The 21,327-nt window shown below is 40.0% G+C and overlaps 1 protein-coding gene across 1 annotated transcript in view; it reads left to right on the top strand.

The window, feature by feature from the left end:
• Positions 1–17,095, top strand: part of LOC140234376 (follicle-stimulating hormone receptor-like) — a 149,256-nt gene extending 132,161 nt beyond the window's left edge. The window contains exons 2-4 of the mRNA XM_072314748.1: positions 11,332–11,400; positions 12,147–12,218; positions 14,764–17,095. Coding sequence (XP_072170849.1) covers positions 11,332–11,400; positions 12,147–12,218; positions 14,764–17,095 — 2,473 coding nt within the window. The remainder of the gene's footprint in view (positions 1–11,331; positions 11,401–12,146; positions 12,219–14,763) is intronic.
• The last annotated feature ends 4,232 nt before the right edge of the window (positions 17,096–21,327 follow it).

Raw genomic sequence — 21,327 nt, 5'->3', positions numbered from 1 at the left:
TTTTAGAGACGTACCGCGAGCACGTTCAAAATAATTGCATTGTTATTGTCTGTATATTGTTTGCAGGAAATAAGTGCCATTGAACTTGCAAAAAAAAAAGGGGGTGCACGTGTCTTGTGTGTGTGGATTCTTATTCATGGGAAAAGAAAGAAGGACGTTTCCCCATAATCATATCACTGACCCGGAACTGTGTCCGTTGGGGTCACACACCGTTCCGGGTCAAAAATGACTTGGAATTTGGTCATGAAGACCCCGAATAGGGTCACCCGGACCCAATTCATGACTCTGAATGGGGTCATATCTGACCCCATTCTTTGTCATTTCTGACCCGGAACGGTGTGTGACCCCAACGGACCCAGTTCCGGGTCAGTTCGGACTCGGATGTTTTAAGAGTGTATAAGGTGTTCGCAGAGAAAACGAATCCGATTCTCAGTATTTTTACTATGCCTTATTATGATATGTGCCCAAGCTACTTTCTGATCCATTCTACCTTCTCTTCTTCTTCTTCTTCTTCTTCTTCTTCTTCTTCTTCTTCTTCTTCTTCTATGTATTTTGTTTTTAATGCATCTGTAATGTTCGGATTCCTCACTTTCACATTTGATGTTTTGATTTCGTTTATTTCATAATGACAGACAAATAATCAAGTGCAATCTCGACGCTGTCCCGAACTTCACTGCCTTCACAGACGTCGATAGACCTTTGATTATCAACATGTAAGTATTTTGCGGCATTATTTGTCCACGATAACAGTCACGTGATGATGATGACATAATGTATGTATATATTATATATATATATATATATATGAGCGGTTTGTATAAAAGTGAATTTTCGCTTTTTGTCAAGTTCTGACATTATTGACATAAACACCGTCCGTAAATTACACGGAAAATGAGCTTAGAACTTTCAATGTTCATCTACAATCAATTTAAAGACCACTAACTACCATGGATTCAGCCAGATTCAGTTCCAAACCGTCTAAAAATGATATACCGGGTAGAATATTAATTGTGTTACTGGAAACCATACAGTTCGTTTGAGTCAAATTCAATGACAACTTATTAGCTTGTTAAGATCCCCTTTAATATAGTGTTTACTCCCCTTCATGACAATGTTTACTGAATTGAAAAGAATGCTATAGAGTTTCGATTCGAGGAGAAGATGCTGGTGTCATCAGCATATTATTTAGAATGCCTCACGATGTTCACCTACAAACATATCACTGACATCCATCAGTTACTGAGTCACGTGGAATGACATCATAATCAAGTGGATATTGATTATGACATCGATATGACATCACTATTGGCGTTCAAAGTCTTGGACAGAATCTTTCCTGGCACAACGGTACATACATACCGTGGATACGTTCTGGCGGTGCTTTGTGCTACCTGTAGTGACAGTCACGTTTGAAAAGCGAGTGTGTCTTTCAAAATGATGTTGGTGGAGGCTGATATAGGCCCCATTTCGGGCACCCAGGCTCTTGACAAGATTTGACAGTAATTAGTGTGAGATCAAACAAACAAAATTATAAAGTAATAATGATGATGATGACGATAGTCTTTACGCAAAATATCCTCTATATAAGTGTTGTCATTGCTCTATCAGAAGGCCTGTGGAGCCGGGAAATGTGCAAACGCCGGGAAATGTGCAAACGCCGGGAAAATTAATGTGCAAACGTCTCGCCGGGAAATGTGCAAACGCCGGGAAATGTGCAAACGTCTTGCCGGGAAATGTGCAAATCTCAAAATTTCATCAACGGGAAATGTGCAAACGTGACGCCGGGAAATGTGCAAATGTTCAATTTTGCCGGGAAATGTGCAAAACGTCGCCGGGAAATGTGCAAACCATTCATCTCACCTATATAATGTAGAGATGGAAGAGAAACTCTCAATCAAAGCTGCGCACGAACCATTACCATCTTTACCAACTGTCTTAGCGACCATCTGTCTTTTTATGCCTCCGCCATGAAGTGGTGCCGGAGGCATTATGTTTTCGGGTTGTCCGTCCGTCCGCATTCGTTTACGCGATAACTTGAGTAATATTTACTGGAATTTTAACAAACTTGGTCCAAGTATAAAGTATGATAGGGCAATTACTTCATTAGATTTTGGGTGAAATCGCCTAAAGGTCAAAGGTCAAAAGTAAAGGTCAAGTCATGAAATTATATCTGTTTACGCGATAACTCAAGACTGGATCAAGCAAATTTCACCAAACTTTGCCCAAGGATGATGTATGGTGGAACAATTACTTGATTAGTTTTTGAGTGAAATCGGACAGAGGTCAAAGGTCAAAGATCAAGGTCAAATCCTAAAATTTAACTTTTTACGTGGTAACTCAAAACTGGATGAAGCAGCTTTCACCAAACTTGGTCCAAGGACGATGTATGGTACGGCAATTACTTAAGTAGATTTTAGTGACATTGGCAAGAGGTCAAAGGTCAAAAGGTCAAGGTCAAATGCTAAAAATGTTGCTATTTCCCCATATCCATTCAATGCCCAAAGGTATTTTCTTGAAACTTAGTGTAGACATATCTACTGCATAAAGATTCTCCAGAGGAGTGTCATGTCATAAGGCCAAAGGTCAAAAGGTCAAAGATTAGGTGAAAAATATGTTACAATTTCACTTTTCTCACAAATGGTTCAATGTTGGCCTATCTTCATGGAACTTGGTATATACACATGTACTGACTGGCAGGGATTATCTAGGGAATTTAGGGGTCATGGGTCAATAGTCATGGGTCAGATGTCAAGGTCAACTCGTCAAAATTTTACTATTTCCCTCATATACTAGTATATGCAATGCTTGCAATATTATTTTTAAAATATACCTAATGGAGATTCTCTTGGAAATTTCCTGCCAGAAGGTCAAAGGTCAAAGGTTAAGGGTCAAGGCCAGGATTAAATGCAAAAAAAAAAAATCTATTCTATACTGTAATTACACTCTTTCTTTATACCTTGAAAATTACTCAATGCATAAACTTATAAAAGGGTCAGTCAGAAGTCAAGTAAAAATCCTCAATTCCCCATAACCTGCACTCTTTAATAGACAATTATAGCAAACGTAGTTCAAGGAAAGTGAACATTCAAGATATTTCTGACAAACCTGTCATTTCAGTATTTTGCCAGTTATGTGAAACTGTTATCTCACATTGTGAAGACATTATACCATACACCTATTGGGAGAATCATGCATTATGGCGGAGGCATCAGTCGCCATAGCGACATTTCTAGTTTTTAATTACATTTTCAGCATTTTCTTGCAAACCCTACAACGAATTTTCACCAGATTTGGCAGATGTCATCTTTATGGTGATATGATCGTAATTGTCAAAATGAGCCCCCCCCCCCACAAACACACACACACCAGTCCTAAGGAAGGGGGGGGGGGAGGAGTTGAAGCCTCAGAGTCCCTAAACGCTTGATTAGTTAGTTTTTTCTAGTTAGAGCTAAGTTAGTGCTATGCAGAAAAAATGTCATGTTTCATTATGGCGGACCCAGGGGTGCCCTGATCGGGGGTGAGGGGGAGGAGGGGGATTTTCCACATTTTCAGCACATTCTCGAAAAATCTAGGACTGATTTTCACCCAACTTGTGAGGTACAGTCATATTTATGTTAATATAATCTTGATTTGTTCAAATGCGCCCCCCCCCCCCCATCGCCGAAGGGGGGGGGGGGTTAAGCTTCACTTTTAACATCCCAAAAATTTGGATTTAAAAAAAAAAAAAACTTTTCTGTCAAACCGAAAAAGATAGAGCTAAGTTAGTGCTATGAAGACATTAACGTGATTAATGGATACAATTTCATGTTTGATTATGGCGGATCAAGGGGTGCCCAGATCGGGGGGGGGGAGGGGTGATTAGTGGAGGGGATATTCCACATTTTTAGCATCTTCTTGAAATATCTATGAGGGATTTTTACCAAACTTGACAGATATTATTATGGTAATAATTATGATCTTTATGTGTTCAAATGAGCCCCCCCCCCCCCCCCCTTTCCCCACCGCCGAAGGGGGGTGGGTGGGGCTGCGGGGGTTTGAAGCTTCAGCGTCCCTAAACTCTGGATTTTTTAAATCTCCTTCTGTCAAACCGATAAAGATAGAGCTAAGTTAGTGCTATGAAGACACAGCGTTAATGAATGAAATTTCATGTTTGGTTATGGCGCGGATCAAGGGGTCTCCAGATCGAGGGGGGTGAGGGCAAGGAGAGGAATTTTCCACATTTTCAGCATCTTCTTGAAAAATCTACGACGGATTTTCACCAAAATTGGCAGATTGCCTCTTTACGGTGATATGCACTTAATTTGTTAAAATGATCCCCCCTCCAACACACACACACACACACACACACACACACCGCTTAAGGGGGGGGGGTTGAAGCCTCGGAGTCCTTAAACTCAATAGTTATTTTCTTCAACCGGAAAAGAGAGCTTAGTTAGTGCTATGAAGACATTAATGCCTGAAATTTTATTTCACGTTTGATTGTGGCGGATCAAGGGGTGTTCTTATGGGGGGGGGGGGTGAAGGGGAGGAGGGGGATTTTCACATATTCTGCATCCTCTTGAAAAATCTTTGACGGATTTTCACCGAACGTGGGAGGTAGCAACTCTAGGGTAATAGAATCTCACTTTGTTCGAAGGGACAACAAATCCAAGTTGTTCCCCTTCCCCAAAGATAGGGATAAGATCAGGGTAGCCCCCACGTCATTTAGTAAGCAGACGTGAAAAATCAAAGTATAGATCTACCTTCTAAAAATGTGATAGAACTGTGTTCTATTACTCTTGGTTGTATAGAAAATTTCTCTAAAAAGTATGTATCCCGATTTTTTCATATGTATAGTGTTTTCAATAAAATTCTGAATTCCACCAGAACGACCCCACCTCCCTCGTCTTGGTCCCTATCAAGTTCAAGGGGCGGAGATGGGGGGGGGGGCTCCATCTCCTCCCAATTTGTGGGTTGGGGCAGTGCTCATTTAGACAAATTGAGGTCATATCACCAGATAAATACGCTATACGCTACGTTTCAAGCTTGGCAAATATCTATTATATAAGGGTTTCAAGAAGAAGCTGAATATGTGACAAATCCGCCTCCGCCGCACTTAACATTAATTCATGAATTAACTTACCATAACAGGCACCAGCACTCTATTAGCTCCATCATTTTTTTTTTTGAAGTTTTTTTTTTTTTTTTTTAAGCTGATATATAATTTTATTATCCGAGGGATGCATCTTCAGTTTTCAGGAAAAAGACAAAAAAAAATGTGAAAATTAAGCCTCCTTCCTACCCCCCTCCCCTTTTTGGGCATCCCTTCATCTGTCATAGTAAACTTGAACCTACATCATGCATTAACTGTATTTACAGTACTATCACCATAAAGATGCTATCTGCCAAGTTTGGTGAAAATTCGTCGTAGATTTTTCAAGAAGATGGAGAAAATTTTGAAAATCCCCCTCCTCCCCCGGTTACAGCTCGTTATTCCGAAGGTTTGTTATTCCGAAGGCTCTTTATTCCTAAGATTCGTTATTCCGAAGGTTCATTGTTCCGAATTTCATTTACGGATTAACCAGTCTTCGGAATAACGAACCTTCGGAATAACGCCACAATCTTCGGATTAACGAATCTCTCAGGTATAGGGACATTGCCTGTTTCGGATTAACGACCCTTCGGAATAACGAACCCTCGGAATAGCGAACCTTCGGAATAACGAACAGCACCCCCTCCCCCTCACCCTCACCTACCCCCGATCAGAGCACCCCTAGACCCGGCATAATCAAACATGAGATTTCGGTCATTAATGTCTTTACAGCACTAACTTTTTCGGTTCGACAGAAGTAAAAAAAAAAATCAAAAGAATAGGGACTCTGAGGGGTCAACTCCCCCCCCCCCCTCCTCGTCGGGGGGGGGGGGTGGGATTCAATTTAACAAATTAAGATCGAATCACCATAAATATGCTATCTATCAAGTTTGGTGAAAATTCCGTCATAGATTTTACAAGACTATGCAGAAAATGTGGAAAATCCCCCCTCTCCCTCATACCCCTTATCAGGGCACTCCTGGACCCGTCATAATCAAACCTGAAATTTTAGTAACTATAGTGTCTTCATATAACGTAGTTCCATATTCTTCGGTTCAACAGAAGAAGATTACAAATTCCAGAGTTTAGGGACCTGAAACTTCAACTCCTCCTCTCCCCCCCCCCCCCCGGCGGTATTAGGGGGTGGGGCTCATTTTACCATATAAGACCATATCACAGTAAAGATGGTATCTGCCAAGTTTGGTGAAAGTCCTTCTTGAGATTTATCAAGAAGATGCAGTAAATGTGGACAATCCCCCTCCTCTCCATCACTTCCCCTCCCCCACCCCCAATCAGGGCACCCCTGGATCCGCCATAATCAAACATGAAATTTCAGTCATTAATGTCTTCAAGGCACTAACTTATAGCTCTATCTTTTTTTTTTTTCGTTCGACAGAAAAAGATTTTAAAAAATCCAGAGTCAGTAGGGACTCTTAGGCTTCAACTCCCCCCCCCCCCCCTCCCTTTTCGGCCGGGGGTGGGGGAGGATTGGGGGTTAATTTCAATTCATAAAGATGATATCACCGTAATGAGGCTATCTGACAAGTTTAGTGAAAATCTGTCCTAGACTTTTCAAGAAGATACTGACAATGTAGAAAATCCCTCTCCTCCCCTCACCCCCCCCCCCCCCCCCCGGCGATCCGGACACCCCTGGATTCGTCATAATCAAACATGCAATTTCAGTCATTAATGTCTTCATAGCACTAGTTTAGGGACTCTGAGGCTTTAATTTGAAGACTCCTCCCCACTTATGGCCCCGTGCCCTGCATCCCTGGATCTGCCATTAAACGTGAACTCCTGTCATCAATATCTTTAACGAACCAACCTAGCTCATTCTTATTTGGTTATATGATACAAGAAGAATTTCGATAAGACCGTAGTTCTGGGACTTTGAGGCCCCCTCCCCTTTTTCGGGGGGAGGGGGCGGGTGGCTACTATATAAATTAATTGAGATCCCATTGCCATAATCGTGCTACCTGCCAATTTTGTTGAAAATCTGTCAAGGATTTCATTAAGAAAATCTAAATGGTGGAAGTTCATGGGCAGTTTTGATATGGAGTTTATCTACTATCTTTATACACATTTTTCGCTAAAGTAAATGATTTGCAATTTCCCGGCGACGTTTTGCACATTTTCCGGCAAAATTGAACTTTTGCACATTTCCCGGCGTCATGTTTGCACATTTCCCGTTGATGAAATTTGCACATTTCCCGGCGAGACGTTTGCACATTTCCCGGCGTTTGCACATTTCCAGGCAAGACGTTTGCACATTTCCCGGCGTTTGCACATTTCCCGGCTCCACAAGGCCCTACCATTATCATAACTCTTACCACTGCCACGTACCCATACATTACACCTGATGAGAGAGGGTCAAAGGGGGGGGGGGGTTAAAAATATATTCTCGTTCAAGGACATGGGCACTCGATGGGATTCGAAATTGGGCCCTCTGACTGAATGTCAAAACGGTGCCTTATCCACTACTCCACAATGCCCCAAAGCAATGTGGTATAGTGGATATATTAATACGATGAATCATTCAATCCAATCGTACTTCAAACCAGTCCCGTGGATGGGACATGAAATGGAGTTCCCGTGTGTGAGAGAGTCGCAGCTCATGAACTTACAAGATCCCTCTTTATGGCAAAAAACAGGGTGTGTATTATACCCCGATGAAGTGGTCCGCCTGACATCAAATTCCACAACATGAAAGAGCAGCTATAGCGCAGGTGAATTTTGGCTATCCTACCATCTTCTCAGATAAAAAGGAAAGAAACACACAAACAAATAAACTCGAGAAATAGAAAAGTGACGGAACGTTCAAAATTCCGTGTTTCATCATGTTCATGGTACATTGATATCGGTGACAAACACATCAAGGTTCATATACAATTAGATGAGAATGTCATCGCTTTGCAACTCCCCTTTTGGGTTGTACATTATCAGTCTTAGTGATATCTGGCTTGTTTGTTTTCCGTATTTATTATGATTAATGTTCAATCCCCCGAATTCTTATGACGAACGTACTCGGCTTTACCCTTTATATTCCCCTTCTCAATCCTCTCCATAATCCATCCCGACTCACAAGATAAACTTCATTTCTTCCGAAGCCCGCGAAGCTCATACGCCTTGACGCCGACTTACATTCCTCCTTTGCTGTTTTTGTTCTTCTCGTCACGCCCCTTCTCATCTTTTTTAACGTGTTTTCTTAGTTTCATTTTTGTACCGTATACTACAGTTCCTATATATTTGATTTTATTTCATTGTTCCACATCTCAAACATGAATACCGTGATACAATCGATAGAACGTGAGACTAGACATTATGTCGTAATTAAAAGAGAACAGAATTTTACAAACATGAAATGTGGGGAACCTAGCTACTAAAAAGCAAAGCTTGTATGGTATAGGTCCCTCGATGAAAACGTTGGTCTTATAAACAAACAACCTAATAACGAAAGCTATGAAAGGAAGGAGTGGGACGTAAAGGAAATGAGAGCAAAAAGTGCAAGAGAAACAAACAACGAAAATAATATTCGAAAATAACGAGAAAGCTACTTGTAATACACTTACAAGATTTCTCGTCATCCGAGCAACATATATAGTTACGTAACTGTAACAATGTGCAAGATGCACGTGATACAAAATAATTCATTAATTCAGGAATAGCCTTGACATAAACGACTCTGTAAGAAGAACGAAAAGCAAACCCTGAATACCTAATAAACAAACATATTGATCATATTATCATTGCAATATCTAGTATACTTTTTCTTTTCATCTTCCTCGAGTATCGTCAACACTGATATAATTTCCATCATCATCGTAATTTGTTCTTCTTTTCATTATTCCTCTACTTATCATCATATTCTCATTTTTTTTTGTGCAATAAAAAAACTATATCACCACGAAGACAGCGTTTACAACTGTTATTTACCACTATATTCCTGCTGCTTACTTACGTACTATACTTCTACGACAATGGCTGTCATTAGTTCTCCTTCTCTTCGATTCTTTCCAGGGACCTGTCATTAAACAACATCAGATATATCCGGGAGAACTGTTTCCAAGGCCTGAGAATCAACAAGCTGTAAGCATCCCTTCAAGATATCCCTTCGGTCATCTGTGTAGGAATTACCGCCGTTATCGTTAAAGGAGACCATAACACTGTATTCGAAATGATTGAATATTATGAGACGAGTAATATCTAACGAATTATACAGCAGTATACATGCACTTTTCATGAAAAATGAACCCATGCAGGAAATTAAGAAAACTACGGGATTTTAAAGTTATTTTGTTTTCTCAAGATTTGTAATAATCATAATGGCATTAAGTTAAATGTGATGTACATAACCTCACAATTCATTTTGCTGTTGGTTTTTACATGAAAATGCTATGAATTCATTCTCTTTCCTAATTGTACACAATTTACAATGCTGGTTTTTCTTTAAGACATTGTAATCACTCAAAGCCGATGGTGAAATCGGAGAAAAGTTGTACATAGCTTTCTTTTCATTTCATACACTAGATTTCCTTAGTTTTATTATTCTTCTGATTTACATTTCACCAATTGTATGATTTAACTTTTTGACTTGTCAAGAAGAACACATGCATTCTGCATGCTTAATGCTATACGTATATGGCGTCGCATGGCTTGCACTCAGCTCGAAGACAGGAACTCCTTCCAATTACATCATACATTGGATAAGAGATGGATTGCTGAGATGAAGGAACTGGTGTTGTTCAACTTGAGATGGAGCCATTATCTCTAAAAATAGCCACACAATTGTTCACATGATGTCCTTGATGATGATTTTCTAACTTCAATACAGATATAAGTTTGTTGAACATCGGTTGCCTTTCACATAAAGTGGGCTGCTTAATCAACTAGTCGAGAAGATTTGGATACCATTAAGTGGGGAACGAAATAGAAATTTTATAAACAACCTTGAGAATATGCTGATTTTGTACAATATCTGAGGGTTGCACTAAAATATCATTCTAGAAAGCTAATAAATCAACCGGAAAATATAGACATTTCTTTCTGGTGCTGTTCGTTATTCCGAAGGTTCGTTAATCCGAAACACACAAATTCCCTATACCTAGAGGTTCGTTAATCCGAAAATGAAAAGGGGTTCGTTAATCCGAACATTTGTGGCGTTATTCCGAAGGTTCGTTAATCTGAAAATGAAATAAGGTTCGCTATTCCGAAAGCTCGTTTATCCGAAAATGAAATAGGGTTCGTTATTCCGAAGGTCCGTTAATCCGAAAATGAAATAGGGTTCGTTGTTCCGAAGGTTCGTTGATCCGAAATGAAATAGGGTCCGTAACGAACCTTTGGAATAACGAGCTTTGTGTCATTTTCGGATTAACGAACCTTCGGAATAACGAACCTTATTTCATTTTCGGATTAATGAACCTTCGGAATAACAAACCTTATCACATTTTCGGATTAACGAACCTTCGGAATAACGAATCTTCGGAATAACGAACCTTCGGACTAAAGAACCTTCGGAATAACAAACCTTCGGAATAACGGACCTTCGGAATAACGAGCTGTAACCTTTCTTTCTGCATTACAAACCTAAGACAGCGCAAAGGAGACATCCGTGTATTTTTCGGCGTTAAATGTCGGAAAAGGCCTCAAAGATTCAAGCCCATGGGGGGGGGGAGGGCGTGTCGGGAGTTTACAATCTCGTTGTTAAATATTGTTAAGTAAATCTCTATGGCTGTTTCCAACGTTAAGCCAACTTCCTCTATGTATTTTTTCATGTCCTAAATCCTTACGCTACATCTATAATCGAGTTTCTGGCAACGATCCAAAAGTAAAGAAGCCATGCACCCAGTGTTTTATTGCTTGCACAAACATTACGACACCATTCGATTTAATGACGACGAATTTTCCCACATCTTATTGGCACACTGTTTTCCACCATGGTCGTTATAGCTTAGAAGGCTGATTATTCGTCGAGAGGAAGTTCCTCATATGGCAATGTATTGTGGGATGTAAAAGACATTACTGAAGACTATACATAAGGGGAATCGTCATCCGCTACTTTCGCAATGTTACGGGAGGAGAGACCATCCAACCTCTACAGAATCTCGCACGATATCGCACGCAAATAATTCGCATTCTGTATAAAAGTGATCACATGCTGCCCAGATAGATTCCATGACAGCGAGTTACTGGGACCAAGAGTTGCTCTGTGATTGATTTCCATTTGATCTGTTTGTTTTGTGTCTGTTTGTTCTTTTATGCAGGAGTTTGGCATCCAACAAAATCAAGCATTTGAACGATAACACTTTCTTTGGAGCGACAATAGCCTCGTTGTGAGTATTTAAGAATATACCCTCACCTATATAACTGTGTTATTTGTAAATTTATTATGTTGGGGCTCATAAAAACAAGACTGCAATGTACAAGCAATAAATGGCAAACCATAAGCCTTAACACACACAAAAAAATGCGTTTAAGTATAGACTTGGGATAGTCAGGTACTTTACTAAAGGAATTCTTGGAAAAAAAAAAGAAAATTAGTTCGAGTGGGCACCAATGAAGTCTTGGGGTAAGGGAGGTGGAGTGGAGGAATTCTTAGACGGCGCCATCACTCGACAAGTGTCATATATTTTCGGCAACGCAATGCAAGAAAACGATGAAAACATTAAAATGATAAGTTGATATGTAGGTGATCATCATTTTCATCTCTGCCGTCGTTGTCAAAGTGAAGAAAATAATTATAAAACTGTAAAACGGTGACAATAATAGCAGAAGCTTTTGGAGTAGTTGTAGGGGAAGTATAGTAGCAAAGATGAATCTGAAGAAAACCCGCTTATAGGCATATTCACAAGAAGAATATACACTATCACCTGTCCACACATTATGATCATAACATTATAACGTCATACTACAATCATGGGTTACGACACTGCTAAGTAGCGATGTAAATTTGGAAATCCTCCGTAAATACCGGCTCAAATTCGATGTAACCTCAAGATGTCAATAGGTATAGTAGTGCATAATGATCACAATTAAAAACTTTCCTTTCACTTGTGTTTGTGTGTATGTGTCTTTTTAGATCCCTCGCAGACAACCCGATAACGACGTTGGCGGAAAATGCATTTGCAGGCTTCGACGGACTAACCGCTTTGTGAGTATCACGTTCAACCATCATCAAGGATTAAGAATAAAGAAATCACGATGTTGCAATATGTATCATTATTTTTTCATCGATCCGAATTGGATGTTACTTAGACAACGTGATACAGGAACACTGAGTTTAGCATGATATTATCATCTTGGATGTGTCAAAAGAATTGGGGACCCAACTTAATCCATTGGGCCTTAGATACGGCCTTTGACACGGTGAGTCATGATATTTTGTCATACAAATTATTTTGCCATTAAAAATCCTTGGCAAGGTCTTGGTTCAAAAACTGTTGGTCTAATAGAAAATAACTTGTGGCTAAAACGGACATTAGTCCTCGAGGAATTTCGTACGGTGTTTCACAAAGTTTCTTATATTTGGTCTTCATTTCATATACTTCTGTAGATCCCTTATCATCAAAACTGTTTCGTTTTATCCTCTTTGCAGATGACTCTTAACATTTTTTTTTTTTTTTGCTTTCGGACATCATGATCCCAAAAATTAGATACATACATGCAAATGAAATGTGCAAATACAATAATCCGAACCCACAATAAGTCATATTTATTGGTTTATACATGAATAATGACCTTTCATGGAATTCCCATATAATTCATTCGCGTATGAATTACAAAAGATACTATAGAACTCGTTACAAACTTGAGGATATTAATTTCCCCACTGGCATTCATCAAGCATTGTATGGTACTCTAATGAACACACTGTGTTTTATATTATGGTGTTCTGGTGTGGGGAGGTAATACATCATTCAATATTGTTTGTTTGTTTGCTTTGTTTTATTCTTGATAAGATTCTTCTCACCCGGCAACGTGCAATCAGAATATATAAGGAGAAACCGTCTTTGCCATGTTATAAACAAATTATCATTTTCAGAGAAATTATTCAAAATAGGTGATTCAGCTTTTTTAAAACGTTAGTGTGTTTATGCATCGATTATCCACAGATGATCTGGAAGGCGTATATCATGCTTATCCAACCCAACAAAGCCATTATTTCCATTTACCACCAATAAGACTAGTCTTCGCCCAGAAAACAATCAAGTAGGACTGACAATGGACTTCAAGTCTTTAATGACCTCCCTGATGAAGTCATTATTAGTCCTTCCCAGTGCATTTTCACCCTTTATTGTAAAAAAAAAAAATAGTGAAATGTTTAGACAACGAAACAATTTCGTATGCCACATAATTTCATCTCTTCATCCTTTGTGCGTCCAGACAGACTTAGATTCAATTTGATATGTTCATAATCTTTCTTTTTTTACGCAACCCTGGCTATTAAGGTGCTTACTCCAAGCCTGTATGGTCGACATAAAAAATTGGTCGGTTCACAATGGTCTTAAACTCAATGAAGATAAGACAGAAGTAAATTCAGACAATACGGTAGGATTGATAGCATCTCATTCGATAGCACTTGTATACAGACAGTTGGTGACTCTGCCAGGAACCTTGGTGTCAGACTAGATAAACATATGACATTGTTAACCCATGTAAATCAAATTTTTAAAACGACCTCGTTTGCCTTGCACAAGATTGGAACAATTCGTCCCTTTATTTCTAAAAAGTCGACAGAGAAACTTGTTCATGCTCACATAATGTCTCGTCTTGATTTCTGCAACGGCATTTTGTATGGTTTACCGAACAATGAAATCCAAAAGTTGTAGAGAATACAAAACTCTGCTGCTAGGTTGGTTACACGTGTTCGACTCAGTGAACATATATAAGTCCAATCTTAAGACAACTGCACTGGCTGCCAGTAAAGCAACGGATTGACTTCAAGATCTTAATCATGGTATTTATGTGTTTGCAAGAACTAGGCCCTACTTATCTACAACAGCTCATAACAAAATATCGTCCAGCAAGAAATTTTCGCTCTCAGTCCAAACTTCTGTTTTACACCCCCACAATATCAACACAGTTTTACGGCGCAAGATCTTTTCAGCTCGCAGCAGCAGAGTTATGGAACAATTACCCACGTATTTCAAGCAAGCCAACACAGTAGATGATTTTAAGCGTTTGTTGAAAGCATACCTCTTTGACATGTCCGTGGACTAGGTCTAATACTATACAATGTTTGTCACAGCTCTGTCACTTTTCATTTTGTTGTGCCTCCTCTCTCTTTCTCTCATGTCTATTTTCCTAATTTCTTTCCTTCAATGTGCATAGAGACATTAATCTATTTTTGTGATATGCGCTATACAAATTCGGTTTATTATTATTATTATTATTACTATTACTATAAGATAAAGTATATAAAGCATGGTACTTCTTTACCCTATCACTTTGCATATTTTTTGTTAGATGATAGAAGCAAAAATTGATTATCATCTCCATGCGTAATTTATATTTCAAGAATGTTACTCATCATATGATTTAAGGACGTACTCAACCGGAGCAACCGACAATATTAGGCAGGCCTATATGGAATTCGAACCTTTTTTTTTCTGTATATGCCCATGTCTGCGTCATACATGAAAAAAAAAAAAGAACATATATATACATGTATTACTATGTTTTGTGCCCTTATGCAGGTCTCTCGAGGAAACATTGATCGATCACCTGCCTACAGCGGGATTAAAACTGCTCCTAGAGCTGAACCTGGAGAAAACCCCGTCTCTGAAGAAGTTTCCGCCCATCTTCCGCTTTGAACGCCTCAAAGAGGCTAAGCTGACCTACTTCAGTCACTGCTGCGCCTTCACGTACAAGACCAAGTTGAACTACGGAAACCCCGCCAAGACGGACCTGTCGTCGAGGGTGGAAGAGAAACCATGCCCGTCCACAACGATGTCCACGGTGACATCGCAGAATCGAGAGAGCGTTAATTTTAATATTCCCAGCATGACCGGAACGAACACTATACCACGTGGCTCGGACAGTGACGATTACATCCCGTCCATATTCGCTCCGTCGTCAAAGCAGCTGAAGGAGAGCCATCAGCTCAACTTCCAAAACTCCATGCCCTTCGATCCCAGTGAAGTTACCAATGGCTCCATTGAAATCAGTCCGTCGAGAGCCAATCCTACATACGAGGATAACAGTTTCAACAGCGAAGTCATCGACCCCAATACCTCCCACAGCCACAATGGCAGCAGCTGCGTGGGAGACGTGGTTGAATATGAATACTCCAATGTCAACTGCACACCGAAACCCAACGCCTTTCACCCGTGTACAGACGTCATGGGGTACGTGTTTCTTCGCGTCATGGTTTGGATTGTCTCCGGTACGGCACTCATCGGGAACTTCATTGTGCTCCTGGTGCTGGCATCGCAGCGTCATAAGATGACTGTCCCAAAGTTTCTGATGTGCAACCTTTCACTCGCTGATTTGTGGATGGGCGTGTATCTGCTCATGGTTGCCTCGGTAGACATTCACACGGCAGGGGAGTATTTCAACTACTCCTTACAGTGGCAGTATGGCGCGGGTTGCAGTGTGGCGGGATTCATTTCCATGCTGTCCAGTGAACTATCCGTATTCTCTCTAACTGTAATCACAATCGAACGCTGGTATACCATAATCTACGCCATCGATCTTAATAAGCGTATTCGCCTTCGTCTGGCGGCCCGCATCATGATAGCTGGCTGGTTGTTTGCAATCTTGGTGGCAGTCTTACCTCTGTTTAACGTCGGTAACTACGGCATCACGAGCATGTGTCTCCCCTTCTACGTCGAAAGCAAAGATGGAACGGCTACCATCACATACGTCGCCATCGTATTATTCGTTAATACCATTGCATTTGCTGTCATTTGCCTCTGTTACATCAAAATGTACTTGACGGTGCGCAATCCCCATACCGTCATGCAACGCAAAGACTCCAAAGTGGCAAAGCGCATGGCCGTGCTGGTGTTCACCGACTTCGCTTGTTGGGCTCCCATGGCGCTCTTTGGCCTCTCCATGGTGTTTGGCCACCACATCCTGACAACGAACCAAACAAAAATATTCATCGTCCTGTTCTACCCTATCAACTCTTGCGCAAACCCTTTTCTCTACGCCATATTCACCAAAGCGTTCCGCCGAGATTTGTACCTACTACTCGCCAAGCACGGCATGTGTGAGAAGCAGGCAATGAAGTACCATCCAACAGCAACGAGCGGACAACGTTCTGTGTCGCAGATCAACTCCACTGCACACGACAAAAATAAGCAGTGTCACCGTGATTCTCTGGGGTCAGTTCTGACTGGGATCACCAGCGATAACATGCCATCTGTGGTAAATTGTGACAGAGACCAAGCGGTAAACTCCAACAGTAGTCCCAATCACGTGTCAACAGCGAACGCGAATGCATTTCCCATGGTGCCCCTGAACGATGATGACGCGAGTGACAGCGAGATGGCACGCTTCACCGCGGATGATAGCAAGTCCAATAGTCAATCATCGTCCGCTTCGGACAAGCACCAACCGTACGTCAAACGCGTCAGCGTCACAGTCCAGGTGTCCGTCGACGGTCTTGAAACCGTGCCCGAGGAGGCCGATCAGAATGACAACTATGACGGTGAATATGAGGGTCAGGTGTCATTCTACCCACCAGAATTTGATAGCAACGTCGATGCCGATATGGTTGGACCAGATTACCACAAGGAAAAGCAATACCTGCTGCCTCAGGTGGTGGAGAGTTACCATCAGGTCGATGATGACGCCACGCATTGTGACGAAGGCTCCGATATGAATCGCAACAACTGTAGGCTGAGCCTCGCGCCTCATCGCGACGACCACAACCACGTTGACAACGACGCGTTCAGGAAAAACAGCAGAGCAGACAGCGGCATCCAATCCGTGAATACCACACCCACAGAGAAAGACAACACGCAGAAGTCCCTCGAGATCCACATGATGCCGTGCTCTGCAGATCACGAAACGATTCTCTAGGTCGGGCCAAGACAGGGATCAGTGATTTTAACACATAAAACTTTATTTCGAACTGCGTCCCTCCCCTTCCCAAGAAGCGCACCCCTTCAACATCGCACTTAACACAAGTATGATGACCGACGATGATCGTCGCTGACATTTTTGACCGTTTTGGTCTACCCAGGGACACAACGAATGTATATAGTGCACATATTTATTTACATTTCTATGGATACAGACCAGAACTTGAACGAATTCTACTGTCGATGTGCTAACATGTCTGTTCTAATGATGTGCAATGCGAGTCAGGCTGGAACCTGACTTAACAATGAATACAATCAACAAACGACAAACGAGATAGTAATTTACGATACTCTATTAAACTACACTAGCTTATACTAAACAGGATGTGATACTTCGCACTATCTCCGATCTGCAATGTCTGATGATGGTTCAGCATTATGACTGCGTGTTATCAGCTCTCGCTTCACCAGGACTTCTGTTCTTGCTTTGATTGCTGTCTGCCAGACATTTCTCAAGGCGCAAACATTAGGGAGCGTTAGATTTTCGCGACGGGGACGTTCAGAGGAAAAAAAAAAATAAACGTTCGGAACATGCGCAGAAGCGCGCGTCAAGTCGATCTAGCTTGCGTCGCCTGAGTTTTTCACTACGCGTAATGGGCTATTTTTACGTCCGCACAGTTTACAACGTAGAGGTGGTATAATCTCTTTGGTAGAGAACTACTTCATGCACTGATCATAATAGGGGCGCCATTTTATGTTTTATACGTTCCGTCCCAGCGTAATCTAAAGCTACTTTTCAGCACGACGCAGGGGAGAGGAGAACGTCCAGTGCAAGCGTTGTCTCAAACGTCCGCGCGTCAAAATCTAAAGCTCCCTATTATCCACTTCTCGGAGACTTTCATTTTCTGACTTTCATTTTCTGAATGCTGCATGCCTGACTAGGGACAACGGTCACGATATATTGAAGACCAGGGCCCTGTTTTATCAAGCAAGACTTGTGATTGATGTTGGAAAGTTATTTTTGATTTGGGGGACCTATAATCAATTATAAGTATTGATAAAAATGGGGCCTGTTGAAGTCTTAGGCACCTGCTGTGCTTGGGTATCCAAAATCAGTATTGATGAGACTTAATATTTCTTTCCTGATTGTGAAACCAGGGTTCGTGTTGGATAAGTTTGTTTTATCATGAGTAACTTTTCAAAGTCAACGTGGCAATCAATAAGTCAATCAGATCGAAACATTTTGAGTAAATCAACTGACTGTTTTGCCTTGGTAGAGGTATCTTGGTATGACATTCTATTGATGACGCATAGTCGACTTTAAAAATGCAAAGCAGCAAGCAGTATTGTATTTTAAATATGCATGTGTGTATTTTTGTCTCGGAGGTTGTCTATAACAGGACAGAGGTTAATGAAAATCAGGGCGTGTCAAATAAGTGATCCTCGGTCTGTTTGTTTGGTGTTTTTTTTTTTTTTTTACTCGACGTTCGAGGAGTCACTTTCTGTTGTTTATTATAATCAGGAACAATCCATTGCCTACTCGCGGCGTGACTTTATCGTGTATAGTGACTTTCTTGTTGTCAGGTAGTGTCATTGATACACAGGTGTAGTTGAATTTGAAAATATTAGTAAACTGTTCTTTAGTTTTAAACTGGTTTTCTAATTGTAAATTTATGCATTTTTATGCGCATGTAGGAACTTCGTATTTTCTTTTACTGTTGCTGCCGAATAAAAGTAAAAAATCGGAATTCATCTCCCACGCAAGTCTTTTGGTAGTTGAAAAGAGCTTTTAAAAGGCATACATAAAATTTGAATATATTGGTAAACGTCGCTCTGCTTATTATAGGGCAAACATCCGATTGCACGAATGTCAAGTTAGCAATCTAATACTAAATAGTCACAAAATGTTTTACTGATATATTCAAATTCACGTTGCTTTTTTTTTTATTTCACTGAATCTATAGTATATAATGTTTATATACAAATGTTGCTATCAAATGCGTTTCAACATGTAATTATACAAGTTCAAATTCATGGAACTACTTTTGTTATCTAGTAAGGTAAATAATAGATCAGTTTGATCAAGGAGGGATTTGCTAAGCAGTTGGAAATTGAAATTGTCTTAAACACGTCTGTTGGTTTTGTTTTTATACTTTCATCTTTACTTTTTCATCAGTATTAATTTTACGCGTCAGATATTCTTTTCTGCTTTTTGTCAATGTGATTGCTGTGTCTGGTCCGCAGTGTCAAAGCCATGTACAGTTTGTATAATGAATTTTGATTGTGCTATTTTTTATGTGTATGCATCGTACATTGTGTAACTATGTGACTTTTCCTCGTGTGATATGTGTAAAATGTATTATGTACAAATCGCTGCATCTTCGTATTGGTGGTGAATGTCTATAATTATATCCCATACAGCCCGGTTCAACTTCGACGCTCAATTGATTTAACGAAGAACTCGAGTAGGAGATTAATATCATTACAGCACAACTATTTTTTTTTTGACCGAAGTTGTGATATTTTTCTTGATTCCCTAGCGAACCAAGATTTTTTGATGGATTCCACGCCACCACTTTAATTTACTGGTAATGACAGCTGATGATAAACGTGTGATGAACATGTGCTTTCGATTTGTTCTTTAAGAGTGCGTTCTGTTATTCTGTTCATGTATGTACCTGCAATGAGCGTTGGAATTTGAGAGCGACGTAACCAATGACGTGTATACAATAATCATGCCCTCTGCATGACTGTTGTTTTCAACGTCTTCATAGGATGCCGTGAAGTGCTAGGGTTCTCGGATTTAACCCCCTCCCCCCCCCCCCCCAAGGATGTAAATATATTTATAATATACAGTTACTTTTTTCCAGAAATTATAAACGATTATTGTTTTGTAGTAATATGCATCATCATTGCCCGTTATTTTGGAAAGTATGGCAAAATCCCTCGTTTACAAACTGATAAGTCCAAGACAACAATGAGTTTAGAGTTGTTCGGTTATTTTTTTTTTCATATCAGTATATCCCTTGCCATATTTTTGCCTAATTTTTTAGATAGCAACGAAATATGAATGTTTCTTTTTACTGCATAGTCCCAGTACATGCGCATGGTAACTCACAGTCGCCTTTCAAAAAAGAGAATCTAAAAAAAAAAAAAAAAAAAAAAAAAAAAACCGCTGAAAAAAAAAATTGACTTGGAAATTATACGGAAATCGACAAGGAGAAAGAAAGTTATGAAATCTGAACATTCTGCGTGTTTTAATAAAAGAGAAATATCGGTCACGTTCACGTTGTAAAATAAGATAAATCAGTGGTGAAGTCACGAGTCTCACAGTTAGGCCTACTTGTACAAAAATCTAAATCTTCCTTGTTTTTGCTTTTTTCTTCTTATGAAGGGAAGGAGAGTGCATCTCTTATATGAAATTCGTCCAAAGTTGTAATAGTTAAGTGATGATCATTTTTTTTTTTTTTTTTTTTTTTTTTTTTTTACTGGGGGAATTTATCATATGCATATTGTACATGACAATAGCTATGTCGAAACAAATGTGAGCGTCGTTGGTCTACGAGCGCTTTTAAGGCTAAACCAAAGTAACAGATATGACCGTTTCGTCTATATGAAGCATGAGAAACTTTGAAATGCGTTTTTTCTCATTTTGTATGTTGTGTATCTACTACACGAGTTGTCATTAAAGCTGCGAAGAATCTGTCTCCCTTACATTTAACTTACTCGTAAATATATAGGTCAATACAAATTACAAAATTCATTTCCATCCCTTGAGATAAAAGCTATTTTTGTCTGAACTCCATGACATTTCATGATTATGGATGCACGTATATAATGATAATTTGTGCGCGCGCGTGTGCATGATGTACATTGGTAGGTTTGTTTACGTGCGTGAGAGTGTTTGTGTAGCGTACAATGTATTAACATTCTCCTTCATACCAGCATTTTATTATCCTAACATGTCCACCCAATATACTGCATTGCCGCTCATTCGTCCTAAATGATTTACGTGCATTTTTGTCGACAGTCGAAGTGGAAGTAATAATGCACATCGATTTTAAATGTTTTTTTTTTTTTTTTTTTTTTTTTTTTTTTAGATAACAGTTAAGAGGCTATTACTACGATTTATGTCCTTCAACCAGATAAATGTGCGTTATTACGTGAAGAAAAGACACAATCAAACCGACTTGTTCTGAATGTATGGCTGTATTCAAACATGAACAATAA

Source organism: Diadema setosum, chromosome 1 (assembly GCF_964275005.1).
Source record: "Diadema setosum chromosome 1, eeDiaSeto1, whole genome shotgun sequence".
Lineage (NCBI taxonomy): Eukaryota > Metazoa > Echinodermata > Echinoidea > Diadematoida > Diadematidae > Diadema > Diadema setosum.
This window is presented reverse-complemented; position numbering and strand designations above follow the sequence as displayed.